General features: G+C 41.9%; 1 protein-coding gene across 3 annotated transcripts in view; it reads left to right on the forward strand.

Moving 5' to 3' along the window:
* The window catches only part of LOC125934882 (protocadherin alpha-C2), an 89,899-nt gene extending 76,166 nt beyond the window's left edge, over positions 1–13,733 (forward strand). For 2 of the 3 annotated variants that reach the window (XM_049648488.1, XM_049648487.1), the window contains exon 4: positions 11,781–13,733. In XM_049648488.1, the coding sequence (XP_049504445.1) occupies positions 11,781–12,091 (311 nt within the window). In that variant the 3' untranslated portion in view covers positions 12,092–13,733. The remainder of the gene's footprint in view (positions 1–11,780) is intronic. The other variant, XM_049648489.1, reaches the window with a different exon arrangement.
* The last annotated feature ends 2,809 nt before the right edge of the window (positions 13,734–16,542 follow it).

Raw genomic sequence — 16,542 nt, forward strand, 5'->3', positions numbered from 1 at the left:
ATTTTTTTTTTTTTTTTTTTTTTTTTTTTTTTTTTTTTTTTTGGCTTACTGCGGAGAGCTTGGAAGATTTGAAACCAGCCATTCCAGTTTCTGAATCTGTGTTCACAGCACATGATGTCTTTATACTCTTAACCTAGAAATGGTAGAGTTATTTTGGGCACAAAGCAAGAGCTGTGGCTTTAAAAATATGCCACTGTATTTATCTCTTCCGCTCCAAAATTACTGAAAATTAGCCCAGCTGTGGCCTGAGGCAACAAATAGCCACAAAATCTCCTTCCAGATCACGCAGCCACTGCCCCCCTCAACCCCCCAAGCAGGCGGTTCACCCAGGAGTGTCACTCTCTGGGGAGTGGATTCAGACCAGCCCGTCTGGCTTCACTCACATCATCCCCTCCCTGCCACTCTAGGGGTCAGACTGCTAGGCCTGTGAGTGAGCTCAACTCTGTCTCCTCCCTCATCCCCAAGGCTTCACAGAAATAAAATAATAATAACAAATCAATTATTGAGCTGGAGAGTCCAAGCCAAAAGAATTTTTCAGTTTTATTACCAAATCCCTGTGTGATTCAGGGCAAAAGACCTTGCTGTAATTAAGCCTTCAGTTCCTTACCTATAGAATGGAAAACTTTTTTTTTTTTTCAAAGTAGGCTCCCTGTCCAGCACAGGGCCCAATGTGGGGCTTGAACCCACAACCCTGAGATCAAGACCTGAGCTGAGATCGAGAGTTAGACGCTCCACTGAGCCACCCAGGCACCCCGGAAATCCTTTTTTATAACAATTATTTTTTATAATTATTACTTATTATAGGGAATATATGTGTGTGTGTGTGTGTGTGTGTATACATATAAATGCAAATGCAAAATGCTTCATAAAATGCTTGACCTTTAATAAGCAATTTATCAGTATTCCCTAAGTGACTGAATCTTCTGCTCCTCTGATCTTACTAACAAGTAAAATGTAATGAGTTTTTACTTTGTGTCATGCACTGTTTTATATTCCATAAGGATAATTACATTTAATCCTGCAAAAACCCTATGAAGTGCTATTATCTCCTTTACACATGAAAACTGAGATACTAAATGATTTGCTAGACATCACATAATATATACGCTGTAGCCATATTTAAACCTACTATTCTGATTATAGAGCCTCAGGTCCTAACAGAGAACACGCAGTGTATTTTTACATTGTCTTGTTTCGTCGGAAAATTCTTTCCACTGACTTTTGAAGGCCTAGGAAGTAGTGGAGAAATGGTGGAAATGCTAGCCCAGGTGGTTGGAGCTTTCTCCCCCTCTCTCTGATCCTGAACAGGATTTGGGTTGCAGACTGCGGTTCTCCTGTGTTTTGTGGGCTGTAATTACTCCGATTAACATTGCCCAATTCATAAAGGCTGAGTGAGCGAGAGGAGGCGGAGCTTGTTCGGGCAGCCCACAGCCCCACAGATGGTAGGATGGGGGTGGGGTAGAGCTAGGGATGCTTTACAGCCAGGTCTTTCAGCAGGTTTGATGGCGGATGGTTTTTGCCTTTTGGTCAGACTGAGCATGTATGATTCTACAATCTGCTAGGTTCTGCTAAAACACACACACACACACACACACACACACACACACACACACACGAGAGACAGATGAAATGGTTGCTTAAGACGGTGCAAACAAAATCGGAGCTGCTTGAGGCTATAGTGGCAGGCTCCGGTGGGGAGAGGAGTCAAGGAAGGGGGAGAAGTGGGATGTCCCTGCGCAGAACGCCTGCATGTTCACCTGCAAACCCAGAATCTGCAGAACCTTCTGTGCTGTGACTTTTCCCTGGGCAGCCAGAAGTAGCAGCGGCAACCCCAGCCAGAGAATGAGCAATCCAGGGGAGCTGTCTAGCTGGGCCGGAAATGGCTGTAATCATTTAATAGCTTTTGCTGGCTGCACTGACCTAGCGGAGTGGGCGGTAGGCAGGCTCCAGAGTGCTGTCTGGAAAGATAGCCCGGGCTTTAATCAAAATGATGGGTTTTCTGGAGGCTCTTTATTAACCTTAGGACTAAATCCCAAAGATGGAAACAAAGGGATGAATGGGGTGGTAAGGGGAGGGCTGAAACCTGCAGAACGGGCTGTGATTTTCCTGAGCTTGTCACTGCTTCATCCATGCCCCGCCCCCAGCCTCTGTTCTTCTTTCAGCTGATTCTAGCTTAGGGGTTCCTGCCTGCATCTCTGTCTCTCAAATGGTGGCAAAACACATCTACCAAAGTAATCGCTACATTTGTATAATGCTTCAGGGTTTTCAAAGGGCCTTCAGGTACAGCTCAGCATGTGGTGGAGTTAAGACTGCCTAGGTTCCATCCGGTCCTAGGCTCTTCCACTAAGTAACTGGGAGATCATTGATCCTTAGTCTCTTCTTTTATAAAACAGACATACCTATAAAACAGACATGGATATTGGCAATATTTACTTCGTCTGGTTCTTGTGAGGAGCAGAAATTACATTGCACACAGGTCTGCTTAGCCTGTGCCACGCACATAGGAAGAGTACAGAAAATGTTAAATACATCCAGAATCCTGTGGTGTAGACAGCAAGGTGATCATCTCCATTTTATGGATGAGAAAACTGTTTCAGAAGTACTTATGCAAATTGCCCAGGACTTTGTATTATGAATGATAGAGGTCAGGGCAAGCTCTCAAGTTCAGAAGAGCAAAAAGCAAGGTGAACAGAGGAAAAGAGAATTCGACCCCCCCTACCCCCCCCCCCCCCAAGCATACTCCAGCCTGTGACCCTCCAAGAGCTTTCCTCAAAGTACTATCCTTGGTCAAAATGACTTGGTGTTATTCTGTTGGGGAAAATTAATGTAAATCAGAAAAATCTCTTCTGGCCTCAGCTGACTGCCCAGAGCGGTTCAGAATAGGGTTGGGGGTGAGTTCACAAGGCTGGCATTTGCTGCACTCTGTTCAGGACCTTCCCCACTATGTGCTTTGGCAAACCCACTCATTCCCAGTCCCCGAGGCCAAACTCTGGCCACAGTTCCTTTATAAAACAGTAAAGTTGGTTGTTGCCAAAAAAGACCCTGGGCAGTGCCTAAGAGAAGTGTCTAAGGTGGCTTTATAGGATTAAATGAAGTGGCTAGCTACCTTCAGAGGGCAGGGGTTTTGTTGTTGCTGTTGTTGTTTTTTGTTTTTGTTTTTGGTGCAAAAACGTGATTTTATTAAAGTATGGGGACAGGACCTGTGGGCAGAAAAAGCTGCCAGCAGTTTTGTTTTGTTTTTTTTTTTAAGTTTATTTATTTATTTTGAGAGAGAGAGAAAAAGTGTGAGTGGGGGAGGGGCAAAGAGAGAGAATCCCAAGCAGGTTCTGCGCTATCAGTACAGAACCCAAAGCCCAATTCGGGGCTTGAACTCACAAACCATGAGATCCTGTGGTGTAGACAGGAAGGTGATCATCGTGACTTAATCTGAAGTCAGATGCTTAACCAACTGAGCCACCCAGTTACCCCAGAGGGCAGCTTTTTAAGTTGGAGATCTTTATGCATTTTAAAAAATATGTATGTTGTTCTGACTTTTTTTTTTTAATTTTTTTTTAAACGTTTATTTATTTTTTTTGAGACAGAGAGAGACAGAGCATGAATGGGGTAGGATCACAGAATCTGAAACAGGCTCCAGGCTCTGAGCTGTCAGCACAGAGCCCGACACGGGGCTCGAACTCACGGACCGTGAGATCATGACCTGAGCCGAAGTCGGCCGCTTAACCGACTGAGCCACCCAGGCGCCCCTGTTCTGACTTTTAAATGTATTCCTACCTGTGGTGGAGAAATCAGCCAATACCAAAAAAAGGGGAGGAGGCAAAACCATTTACTGTAATTATGATTATATTCTATTAAAGCTGTTATTTATTTATTTTTTTAATGTTTATTTATTTTTGAGAGAGAGACAGAGCGTTAGTGGTGGAGGGGCAGAGAGAGAGGGAGACACAGAATCCAAAGCAGGCTCCAGGCCCCGAGCTGTCAGCACAGAGCCCAATGTGGGGCTTGAACTCACAAACTGTGAGATCATGACCTGAGCTGAAGTCAGACGTTTAACCGACTGAACCACCCAGGTGCCCCTCTATTAAAGCTTTTAAATCCCATTGGCTTGTAATCTGAATGTCAGGGAAGGACTCTGACTAAGGATCCAGACCCCCACCTGCTTGGTATATGCCTGAAATCCCCTTTCTAGGCTCTGATAGAGTCTTAAAGCTTATTTATTTTTTATTTATTTTGAGAGCGAGAGATGCTGGGGGTTGGGGGATGGGCAGAGAGAATCCCAAGCAGGCTTCACACTGTCAGTGCAGAGCCCCATGCTGTGCTTGAACTCACCAACTGTGAGATCATGACCTGAGCCAAAATCAGGAGTCGTAAAATTGACTGAGCCACCCAGGTGCCCCTCCCCCCCATGGAGTCTTGACTTCATGTCAGTCTTGGCCTTGCCAGTGAGCTAGGTTCCCTAGGACCAGAGGGGAGGGACTTGTGGGAAGTCACAGGAGGGGGAAAAGGAAAAGAGGAAACATTCCCTGGATTGACTATTTGCTGGTACTGGCCCTGGTATCTCTTCCTTTCTCATCTTCTTTAAAGGGGAGTATTTCCTTGATCCTGCCCCCAAAGTCACAGCATTTTATAGGTGAATATGGCCAAGGGGCTTTAGTGCTCTTGGTCAAGAGGGACTCAAGATTAGGAGGTCAGTAAGTGTTGTTCGTCAGATTCTGAAGCTCTTATTTCACCTGAATGAGCCCTCAGAGATGTTTGCTTACACATGAACCAGAACAGGTTAGTCACAATCGTCTGTAAGGGACTCTAGAAACCAGATTTCCTTCTGCTCTGCAGAAGCTGGATATGAGGAAGATGCACTGGAATGGATCTCTGATCGCTTCTTGGAGTTAAGGCTGAGTCAGACCAACCAAGACTCCCCGCAAAGGCCGAGAAGCTCAGTGACATGTAAAAGAAACTCATTAACTCTTAGCAGTCCTGCTGTGAGGGGCTCCCTTGTCCAACAGACCTAGCCTTTAATGTCCTTTAATTCTGCAAGATAAAGACATCTCTGAGCTCTGCATCTCCAGATGACAGTCCTGAGGCCTCATGCAGAGTCCTGGCTGTGGTTGGGAAAAATTTCCATCCTGGGCTATGTGAGAGACCCCAGAGTGGTATTGAAACCCAGTTTTCCTAGATGACAAATCCCGGCTTTTAAACACCTGCCTTGCTTTTGTCTCCATCTCTCAAGGACAAGGTCTGTATGTTAAAGGTAAACAGGCAGATTCTGGCTGAGTTCAGTTGCAGATTTATCTCCGATGGCTAAAGAAATTAGTCTTAGTCTCAGAGAAAAAGCACCCGTGGCCCCCGTGTCCACAGAGCTGTAAAGTTCACTCTGCCAGGGGAAGCATGTTGTAGGGAAAGAGATTTGGGGGAGAGATGAAAGTTCCTTGCTTCTTTTCCCTACTGCCTGCTGGTACTTGAGCTAAATTTGCAATATATTCTTAACCTGCCTTCCTAGCCCCAAGAGCTGTGCCATATATAGTTGCCCATATGTGGTTCAATTTATTGGGCTCTTACGTTGTGTTGGCGATCAGGCTTAGCACTTTACACACATCACTTCACTGTCTTTAGGGACAAGCAGCAGTGAGTGCAGTCAGTGGAGGGCTGTTGGATCTGTTGGAGGGCCTGCTGCTTCTCCTACCAGTCCTTGAATTCACCCACCCAGCAAGTATTTATTTAAACCCCTGTTATGGGCCAGGAATTGTGCTAGACTCTGCTTAGGTAGTGGTGAATGAAGCAGATACCTTTTCTGCCTCTCTGGATGTTACAGTGACAGATGGAGGTGAAGGACATTGCTGCTTGGCCGGGAGGGTCATAGAACACCTCAGTGAGGGGGTTACATTTGAGCACAGACTTGAAGAATGAGGAGTCCTGCTAAGAATGGAGGGGAGATCATTCTAGGCAAAAGGAAACTGTGTGCGTACAGGCCTTGAGGCAAAAACAATCCCAAGAGGAGTCTGAGGACCCAAAAGAAGGCCTGTGTGGCCAGAGGATAGTGGTGAGAGGGAGTCTTGGAGATGAGACTGGAGAATAAAAAATATCAGATTATTGAAGGGCCTTATATACCATGTTAGGGAGTTTGATTTTTATTATTTTGTTAAGGCAGTAGAAAGCCTCTGAGTAATTTTAAGCAGAGGAGTGATGTAATCTGCTTTCTATTTTTAAAGAATTTTACTGTATGTATGCTATATTTCAGTTTTTAAAAAAGGGAGAAAAACTTAAGGAGTAAAGATGACTCTGGCTCCTGGGTGGAGGGCTAGAGAGAAGCAAAAGTCAAAGCAGGCTGGACAAGGAAGAGCCTGTTGCTATAATTCACATTCAAGGTAATGGTGCCCTGAAAAAAAGGTAGTGACAGTTCATATGGAGAGAAAAGGACAAAGTCAAGGTATATTTAGGAGGCAGGAATGACAGATCTTGATATACGTTAAGTGGAGAATGGAGAATAGGGAAAAAAAAAATGGAAGTTTCTGGCTTGAGCATTAAGGTGAATGGAATGCCATTTATTGAGACTGGAGAGATTTAGAAAGAAATAGATGAGAGGAATCTAGAGTTCTTTCTGCTTGAGATGTCCCATGAGACTTCCAAGAATAGATATAGGATGGGCATTTGGAGACATGAGATTGGAGCACAGAGGGATACAGTCTCTAAATATAAATCTATATCTCATCAGCATATTTGGACAGTACATATACTGATGGACATGGCTGAGACCTCGAAAGGAGTGAAGAGAAAGAAGAAGGTACAGTGCCAAAAGAGGAGAATGGTTTGATAAGGAACTCATAAAAACAAGTGTCTCCCAAAGCGGCGGACAGATGCCCCTGAGAGGTTCACTACATTGCAGACTAAAATGTGACCACTGGCTTTGGCAATAATGTGATTAGTGAGCTTGACATGAGCAGTGTTAGAGAAGTAGTGTCTAAGAATGCCAAATGAGAGAAGATAGGTAAGTGACAGGTCGGGAGATGGAAATGGCAGATGTAGAGAATCTGAAACTGTAATTAAATGTAAATGGTTTATCTTGCAGAATTTTTCAGGATTCCAGCCCAGGAGCAGTGTCAGATACATGCATGCTACTGTGATGTCAAATGGTTTCAGTGTCGTGGCCGCTGGGATTACTTTACACAGAAAGACTATTACTCTTCCTCTCTAGATCTGACCTCTACTCTTCTAGAAGTCATCCATATCCTTTATCATGTGTCTTCCAGCTACATTCTTGGGGAGGTCTTGCATTGAAAACCCCTGTGGATACATCATAATTTCCCCCTACCCAGGGCAAATTTCATCTCTCCTCTGGAATCTCCTTTGACTTTCTCAAGTATAATTAGTAATTTTTTCCTCTGGAATCCCATAACACTTCTTGTGTACCTTGGTGATTGCATTTATCCAGTTGCCTTATAATTGCTTGAGTGTCTGTCTCAACTAGACTCTGAGCACACTGAGGGAGGGGGCTGGGTTTGGAAAGTAAGTCTGGCTCCCAGTGCTTTACCCAAACAGGACTATATTTACAACAGGATTCCATTCTTCTATACTAGGTAGCATCCCTCTATACCCACACATCTTTCCATCTCTTCTCTGCTTCATCCCATCACCCCTCAAGGTTATTGTGATACAGTTAGGATCAAATAGTTGGTTCCACTAATTCATCTTTTGTTTTGGACAAAGTAGGTGTCAAAATACATTTGTAGCCAAAGTTTTCTGTAATCACACACTAATTTGCTGCTGCTTATGCTGCAGCTGCTGCTGCTTCCTTCCCCCCCCACCCAACCTCCTCCTTCTTCCTCCCCCTATCTCCCTGCCTCCCCCCGCCACCTTCTTCCATCATGTACCTCTGGTTTAGGTTTTTCACCCATTACCTGAAGACAATTAAAGTATTTTGAGTATAATTGCAGACAAAGGTTCTGAAATCCTTTGGCGGTTCTTAGTTTGGGGGAGTCGGGGGACGGGGGTGTTGTCCAGGTACCACAGAATCTACTTATGTCTACAGCTGCCTTTTATGTTACCATCATTATTGAGACCTCCATTTAAAAAATTCTAACAGAGAACTCAGGAGACCCCAGAGGTCCTTAGAACTGGTTTGAGAAAACAGTAGTGTCTACCCAAAATGAGATTCAAGTATTTCAGTTTGTGATTACAATAACAAATGCCCAGGGCTTCTTTCATTGTAGAAAGACTACAAAAAGTTAATTAACAGCACTAATTGTTCCAGGGAATGCCCTGTTTACAATAGCTCTTACAACCTCAGGACTTTTGGTTCTTTGTTTCTTTTTATGAAAAAGATTCTCTTTAATAATATTTTTTTTTCTTTTTACTGAGGTATAGACCTATAACATTATATTAGTTTCAGGTATACAATATAATGATTTGATAGTTGTATACATTACAAAATGATCACCACATTAAGTCTAATTGACATCTGTCACTATAGTTACAAAAGAATTTTGTTTGTGTGTATGTATGTGTGATGAGAACTTACAGATCTCTCTTGGCAGCTTTCAAGTAAGCAGTATCATCACCCAGGTGATTAAGAGTCTGACTCTTGATCTCAGCTCAGGTCATAGTTTCAGGGTTGTGAGTTCAAGCCCTGCATTGGGCTCTGCACTCTCAGTGGGGAGCCTGCTTGGGATTTTCTCTCCCACTCTCTCTGTGCCTCCCCTGTTTGCGCATGCTCTCTCTCAAAATAAATAAATAAATAAGTTTAAAAAAAGAAAATAATTGGGGTGCCTGGGTGGCTCAGTTAAGCGTCCAACTTTGGCTCAGGTCATCATCTCAGGGTTTATGAGTTTGAGCCCTGCATCAGGCTCTACACTGTTGGCACAGAATTTTAAAAAAAGAAAGGAAGGAAGGAAGAAAGGGAGAAAGGAAGAAAAGAGATGCTTTTTAAAAAACAAACAAACAAACAAACAAACCCAAAAACAATCATCACCATGCTGTATGTTAACATCCCAGTGACTTATTTATAACTGGAAGTTTGTACCTTCTGACCACCTTCACCCATTTCACACATACCTGTCCCCTTCCTGCCGCTGGCTACCACTAATTTGTTCTCTGTCTCTATGAGCTTGGCTTTTTGTTTTTGGTTTTGTTGTTACTGTTGTTTTTTAAATTCCACACATAAGTGAGATCATACATTATTTGTCTTTCTCTTTCTGACTTATGTTGCTTAGAATAATGCCCTGAAATTTCATCCATGTTGTTGCAAACGGCAAGATTTCATTCTTCTTATGGCTGAATAATACTCCATTATATATATTGTCAAACATAAATAAAATCGCCAGTTATTTTGCCAAGAAAATGAGTTTATTAGGGAATAGCAGAGGAATGCAATTTGGACAAATGGTGGTAAACCACAGGCAAGTCTTAAGAGACTAAGGAAAGGTCACCTCTTACTAGGTTTTAGGAGGAAATTGGGGAGGGTTGTTTTGATCAAAATTCTTTGGAAAAGACCAAGAGTCTGACATCTGTGGTGGTTTCTCTTTGGCTTCAGGTGGTGGTTATTGTGTTGTTGCTGGGGCAGGGAGAGATTGTCCTGTTTTTGTCTTACAAGCAGGTGATAAAAGTCCTGTGAGAAAAGTATCTTTGTCAAGATAAGAGTTACCTTCCTTCTTCTTGTTGGTAGTGCGGGCTTCCAGGAGTGGTATGTGTGTGAGAGATCCCCCTTCCAGGCTTCCTGACTCCATTATTTTTTTTTTTTTAAAGTAAGCTCTACTTGCAACATGGAGCTTGAACTCACCACCTAGAGATGGAGAGAGTCACATGCTCATGGATTAAGCCAGCCAGGTGCCCATCCTGACTCCATTAAATGAGGTTTTCTTTACTCATTTTTACAATACATGCCACATTTTCTTTATCCATTCTTCCATCTACGGACACCTAGGTTGTTTCCATATCTTGGCTATTGTAAATAACGCCACAGTGAACGCAGGAGTGCACATATCTTTTCAAGTTAGTGTTTTCATTTTCTTTGGATCAATACCCAGAAGTACAATACCCAGAATTACTAGATTGTATGGTATTTCTATTTTTAATTTTTTGAGGAATCTCCACACTGTTTTCCATAGTGGCTGCACCAGTTTACATTCCCACCGACAGTGCTCACAGGTTGCCTGTTCTCCACGTCCTCACCAGCACTTGTTATTTCTTGTCTTTGTGACGACAGCCATTCTGACAAGTGGGAAATGGTATCTCACTGTGGTCTTGATTTGCCTCTCCCTGATGATTAGTGATAACTGGGCAACTTTTCATGTACCTTTTGGCCATTTGTATGTCTTCTTTTTTAAAAAGCCTATTCAAATCTTCTGCCTGTTTTTAAAATCAGAGGGTATATTCTTTTGCTGTTGAGTTGAATGAATTCTTTATATATTTTGGATATTAACCACTTATCAGATATGTGATTTACAAGTATTTTCTCCCATGCAGTAGGTTACCTTTTCATCTTGTTGATGGTTTAGTTTGTTGGGCAGCAGCTTTTTAGTTTGACGTAGTGTAGTTTGTTTATTTTGCTTTTATCGCTTTTGCTTTTGGTGTCAGATTCACAAAGACTCACCTCAAGGAGCTTACTGCCTATGATTTCTTTGAGGACTTTTATGCTTTCAGGTCTTATGTTCAAGTCTTTAATCCATGTTGGAGTTTATTTCTGTGCATGGTGTAAGACAGGGGTCCGGTTTCATTCTTTTGCACATAGACGTCCAGTTTTCCCAAAACCATTTACTAAAGAGAATGTCCCCTCCCCACTGTATATTCTTGCCTCCTCTGTGGTAAATTAATTGACATATATGCATGGGTTTACGTCAGGGTCCTCTATTCTGTTTCAATGATCTAAGTGTCTGTTTTTATGCCAATACTATACTGTTTGATGACTATAGCTTTGTAATATAGCTTGGAATCAGAAAGCATGATGTCTCCAGCTTTGTTCTTCCTTCTCAAGATTGTTTTGGCTGTTGGGGCGCCTGGGTGGCTCAGTCATTTGAGTGTCCGACTTCGGCTCAGGTCATGATCTCACCATTAGTGGGTTCATGCCCCACGTCAGGCTCTGTGCTTACAGCTCAGAGCCTGGAGCCTGCTTCGGATTCTGTGTCTCCCTCTCTCTCTCTCTCTGCCCTTCCCCCACTCATGCTCTCGCTCTCTCTCTCTCCCTCAAAAATGAATAAACATTACAAGAAATTTTTTTAAAGATTGCTTTGGCTATTTAGGGTCTTTTGTGGTTCTGTACAAATTTTAAGATTTTCTATTTCTGTGAAAAATACCATTGGAAATTTGGTAAGGATTGCATTGACTCTATAGTAATATTAATTCTTCCAACCCCTGAGCACAGAATATCTTCCCATTTATTTGTGTCATTTCTTCAGTTTTTTCCATAAACATGTTAGAGTTTAGAGTACAGGTCTGTCACCTCCTTGATTAAATTTATTCCTAGTTCTTTTGTTGCCTGTTCTGCTTTAACCCAGTACATTTTCCATCCCATTCCCTGGCAAAATAATCACGACCACATTCTTTAGGAAATTCTGCACAAAGAACCAAAAATATGTCCCTAGAAAATTAGACCTCCAGACCCCTTGTGAGAAAATCTGCCTTCCTGATTGTTTCCGAACACTGACCTTGCCCTCAGGCTCAAAGAAATAAGCCCTGATTTCTTGGGGGGCGGGGGAGCCAGGGTTGTCTGTGCAGCTTCCCCTGTATTCTACCCACTAGCATGACCTGGAAGGCGTGTGCTGACTCTTACTGACTTGGGATGTTTTGTCTTTCAGAACCAGAGGCAGGAGAAGTGTCCCCTCCAGTGGGTGCTGGTGTCAACAGCAACAGCTGGACCTTTAAATACGGACCAGGCAACCCCAAACAATCTGGTCCCGGTGAGTTGCCAGACAAATTCATTATCCCAGGATCTCCTGCAATCATCTCCATCCGGCAGGAGCCTGCTAACAGCCAAATTGACAAAAGTGACTTCATAACCTTCGGCAAAAAGGAGGAGACCAAGAAAAAGAAGAAAAAGAAGAAGGGTAACAAGACCCAGGAAAAAAAAGAGAAAGGGAACAGCACGACTGACAACAGTGACCAGTGAGGTCATCTCATGGAAACAAGCCACTTAGCCAGTTTTTGTAATAATGGCAAATCTCTCCCATGTAGCAACTCCCCACTCCCTTCTCCTGTCTCCATGAGCCCTCTCTTATAGACCTCAGAAATCTGCAGAAAGTTCCCTGTGTCTGTGTAGATCACATTTAAGAGGTTTTGTCTTAAAAGCTTTACTAAGTCTGGTGTTAACTCTTTCTCTCCACTCTGGCTTGTTTTCAGAACCTAAAAAGCAGACCCAAGTTTCCTTTCTCCTCCGCCGCAAAGGAGAAGCTTCCCAGCCCCGCCAGTGAGAGGTTGGACTCTCTGCCCTGTGCTCCGGGGATCCTGTCTTGATGACACTTGCAGGGCAGGCTCAAAGGTTTTGAGATTGAGCAGCTTGGGTGTCTGTGGCCACTGGGTTTGTGTGGTTACCGTGGGCGTGTGAGTGCCAGACATTGGCTGGGATGGGCCAGATGAGACTAGTTGGTGCAAGGAGGGCCGGGAAACAAAGGCAAAGAAACAGTGGGAGTTGCCAATCCAGGGGGAACGTGAACTAAAAGGGACCAGACTTTCTAAATCTTACAACTCAAGAGGCAGTGGCCACCCTCTCGCAGACAAAACCACCCCTGCCGACAAGGCTTTGGGCATCCTCAAGTCTGTTGGCTGTGGTGTCATTATGCCTAAAACCTGCATTACACCTACAAGCCAACAGTTCAGTGTTGAACGGGGCCAACCAGGGCACCAGAAGCAGATCTGATGTGTTTGCTGTGCGTCCTTGTGCTCACTTTATCAAAAATTCTTTTGCACACAATGTTTATGAAAAGGCTAGATCCTTTTCCAACACATATGCAAAAGCAGAAGCAAAAGAAAACCCCAACACCTCACTTTATGCTGTTTGTTGTTTGATAGATTTATTTAAAAAAGAGAAAATCTATGACTATAAATCTTTAAAGAGAAATATGACGAGTCCCCCCTCAACTCCTCAAAAGAGAATCCAGTCTACAGCCATTTAAATGATCATTGCTGCTACAGAAGTGCTTTAAGAGAATTGCCTGAAACATCTGTATTATACCGGCCACCTGCCAATCACAGCTTTACTCTTTCAGGTCACTCTGGGGCTGCCTCTTGCATGTATTAATTACTAAATAAAAGGATCTTTCTCTGTCTCTTTTCTAAGAAACAATTACGTGCACTTTGAATACACAGTACCTTCTCTAGCCAACTATATATCAAGACCCCGAAATTGAAGAAAAATAATTGTTTTCTCATACACACAGTGAGCCGACTTTCCAATCCTCGAATTCTGTGATTTGTCTTGGTGTGCCAGCCCACACCTTCTCTTTGGTTTAGTTTTCCTTTTTTAGAACACTCTGAATTGCTAATCTTGCTGACACCTATGATGTTACCTGAAATCAATCTCCCATATGTATGCTGTATGCTATTATAAGACTCCTGAAATATACTTACTCTGTGCTTGTGTATGTGAATGTTAATGCAACTATACCTAGAGTGAACTTTAAGCTTTATTGTTGAATGTAATTCCATTATATTTCCTTTTGTACACCTGTGAAAAAGTGGAGTAGTGTTTTTTTAACCATTGTTAATCAGCTTTTGTGTATGAAAGACACAGTAAAATTTCTTTCTTAAATCAAGACACTGGTGATTCAAGGAATTTTATTTATGGTCAGCCAAGAGCTGTCTCTTGCCAAGACTCCCACTGGCAAGGGAATAGATAGAGCTGTTTTTTTCTAGTAACAATTCTGGAATGAATACCGTGGTTATTCCCTGAGGGTATGCAAGCACAAAATTTACCAATCTGACCTCTCTGAAGTCACAGAATGCTTTGAAATTATAATGACATCTGGAATATCAGCTCATAGCGAAGAATAAAATTTACTGTCACCTTAAATAAGAAATTTTAATTTTGTTAAAATGTACAATTTAGAAGTTTAATTACATTATCTTTTAAACGTTATCATAAAAGGTAGGAGTCTGTTATTAAAACAAAAACATTAAATCTAAAAAAAAAAAAAAGCCTGTTCTGTCTGCTTTTAGCTTCATTCTCCCATATTTTGAAGGGTGTGTAACTTCAGCTCTGCAGGATTGCATGGGGTAAAACTTGTTGCCAACACATGTGAACCATTGCTACATTGTAGGTTGTGATCATTTTGCCCCACTGAAACCCATGTATCTGACCTTACGTGCCTTTTGAATACTAGGAGAATCGGGCTAATTTATTAATGATGATAATTATGATGTATCTGTACAGCACTTTTTACATTTGCGAAGTGCTTTCCAGTCCATGTTAGTTACTAGTTATTACAGCTGTAAGGATAAAACACGCCATGTGGATTCATTTTTAATTGGTGCTATTGGTATTTATTCTGTTATTGCTAATAAATGGAAAATGGTGGTATGAAAGAAATGGTGGTCATTTCTCAGTATAAGAGTAGGAGAAAATAGAACGCTGATTATCATTAGCTGTTATTTTTGAAGAAGTTTGCACTATGACTCTTAGAGTATCGCTCTCTGGCTATCTCCCTGGCTGTGTTTATCACTAAGGCAAAACGCTCGATGGAATCAAGACTCAGACTCTACAGTATTACTAGAAAGGGCAGTCAGGAGGCTTCGGGGTCACTTCCCAATACACTGTTTCTGTCTTCTCTAGTAAGAATTGCAACAAACCAATTTTTTATCCCTAGAGCCTTCCAGTCATCTTATTCATTACGTGTTTAGCCTTTGCTCTTCTCTCCAGTTGGGCAAATAATGCCCCCAGGAAATAAAATTTTATGCATGCAGGGCATATGGTAGCCACTGTATGAAGTAGGTTCAGTTCACAGTCTATATTCCGTAACAAATAGATCTTCCTTTTGTAGTTAAATTTTGTGAGCAGTTATTCTCAGCTGGGAGCAATTTTGCTTCTCAGGGGACGTTTGGCAACATCTGGAGACATTTTTGGTTTTGCTACTTGGGTGGAAGTTCTTCTGGCATCTAATGGGCAGAGTCCACAGATGCTGCTAAGCACCCTATAAGGCACAAGACAGCACCCCACAGCGAAGAGTTTTCCAGCCCCAAATGTCAATAGTATCAAGATTGAAAAATATTGAAACAGAATGAGCGTATAATTTGTTGTTGAATCTATTTTTGAGATCGAAAGGGAACACCATTAATAATTGGGATACAAGATTTAAGCTGGGCTTAAATCCCAGTTTGCCTTGTATGGTGACTCTACTTACAGAAAGAAAGAGAAATTGACATTACACTAGATCTTAACTGGAATATAAATAAAAAGTTGGGAAAACAGAAAGAAAAGAGAAAGAAAAAAGTAGAGGAAAGAAAGAAAGAAAAAGAAAGAAAGAAAAAGCAAGCAAGCCAGTACAGCTCTATAACTTGTTAGCTGGGGAACCTTGGGCAAACCACTATGTCTCTCAGTTTTTCAGCCTCTGTTTCATCATCTGTCAAATGGGAATAATTCTAGTACAGACCTTATAGATTTGTGGGGAAGATACAGCAAGATAACCTCAAAAAGGTTTTAGCACAGTTTCTGGCTCACTGCTAGATAGTTGTTATTATTAATAATCCTTTTCTTCCATCTCCTCACCCTTTTTCAGAAGTTTAGCTGTTACACTCAGGACAATTTTCCTATTGATTAAAATGTGAGTGACAGATTATAAAACAAACTTTGCAATAAAAATATTTTTACTCCTTCATATTTTTGCTCACCTCTGAAGGAAAAGAGGTGAAGTGAGTTTCCTAACTCTTTACTTATTTCTATCCTGAATAATGAGCTTTCTAAGTGGTCAAGCAACCATTCTGTTTACAGCTGTTCCACGTCAATGATCTGAAAGCCAGAGATCAAAGGGTTTAGAAGTCACTTTGCATGTTCAAATGAATAAATTCCACATGAGCTTAAGTACAACAACTTGAGAAAGAGAAGAGTTACCTCCACAACTTCTTTTGGCGAATGGGCAACTCAGGAACAAACCAAGTTTCTCTCTCTTAAGACTTCTTGATGTGGGTCTTATAGAGAGAATGCAGGATTCATGCTTTCGAAGAATTACAATTCATCAAATTTTAAAGAATAAGGTTCCCGGTGAGTGTTCAGAGCCTTTGCTGTTGGCTTTTAGGCTAAAGTCAGATTCTAAGTAAGTTGCAAGATGTCATATTAGTATATTTTATGTTTTATAAATTCAGAACTCAAAGCACAAATGTAGTTGACCAAACACTAAATCAATTCTAATATTAAATCCAGATTTTCGAGCCACCAAAACAAGAGGCATGCTAAAACAAACACATAAAAAACTACAGATAAGCTTCCTTAGGATTTGAAAGCCCCAAGAGCTTTCCTAAATAAATGGCAAGTTGGCCTCTCCTTGACCCTCTTTCATCACTTTTGTATGTGTTTCCTCTTCTTGGAGAAAAAGCTGATCACATAATTTACCCCAGAATTCACTTGACTGT

The sequence above is a fragment of the Panthera uncia genome, assembly GCF_023721935.1.
Source record: "Panthera uncia isolate 11264 chromosome A1 unlocalized genomic scaffold, Puncia_PCG_1.0 HiC_scaffold_17, whole genome shotgun sequence".
NCBI classification, from domain to species: Eukaryota; Metazoa; Chordata; class Mammalia; order Carnivora; family Felidae; genus Panthera; species Panthera uncia.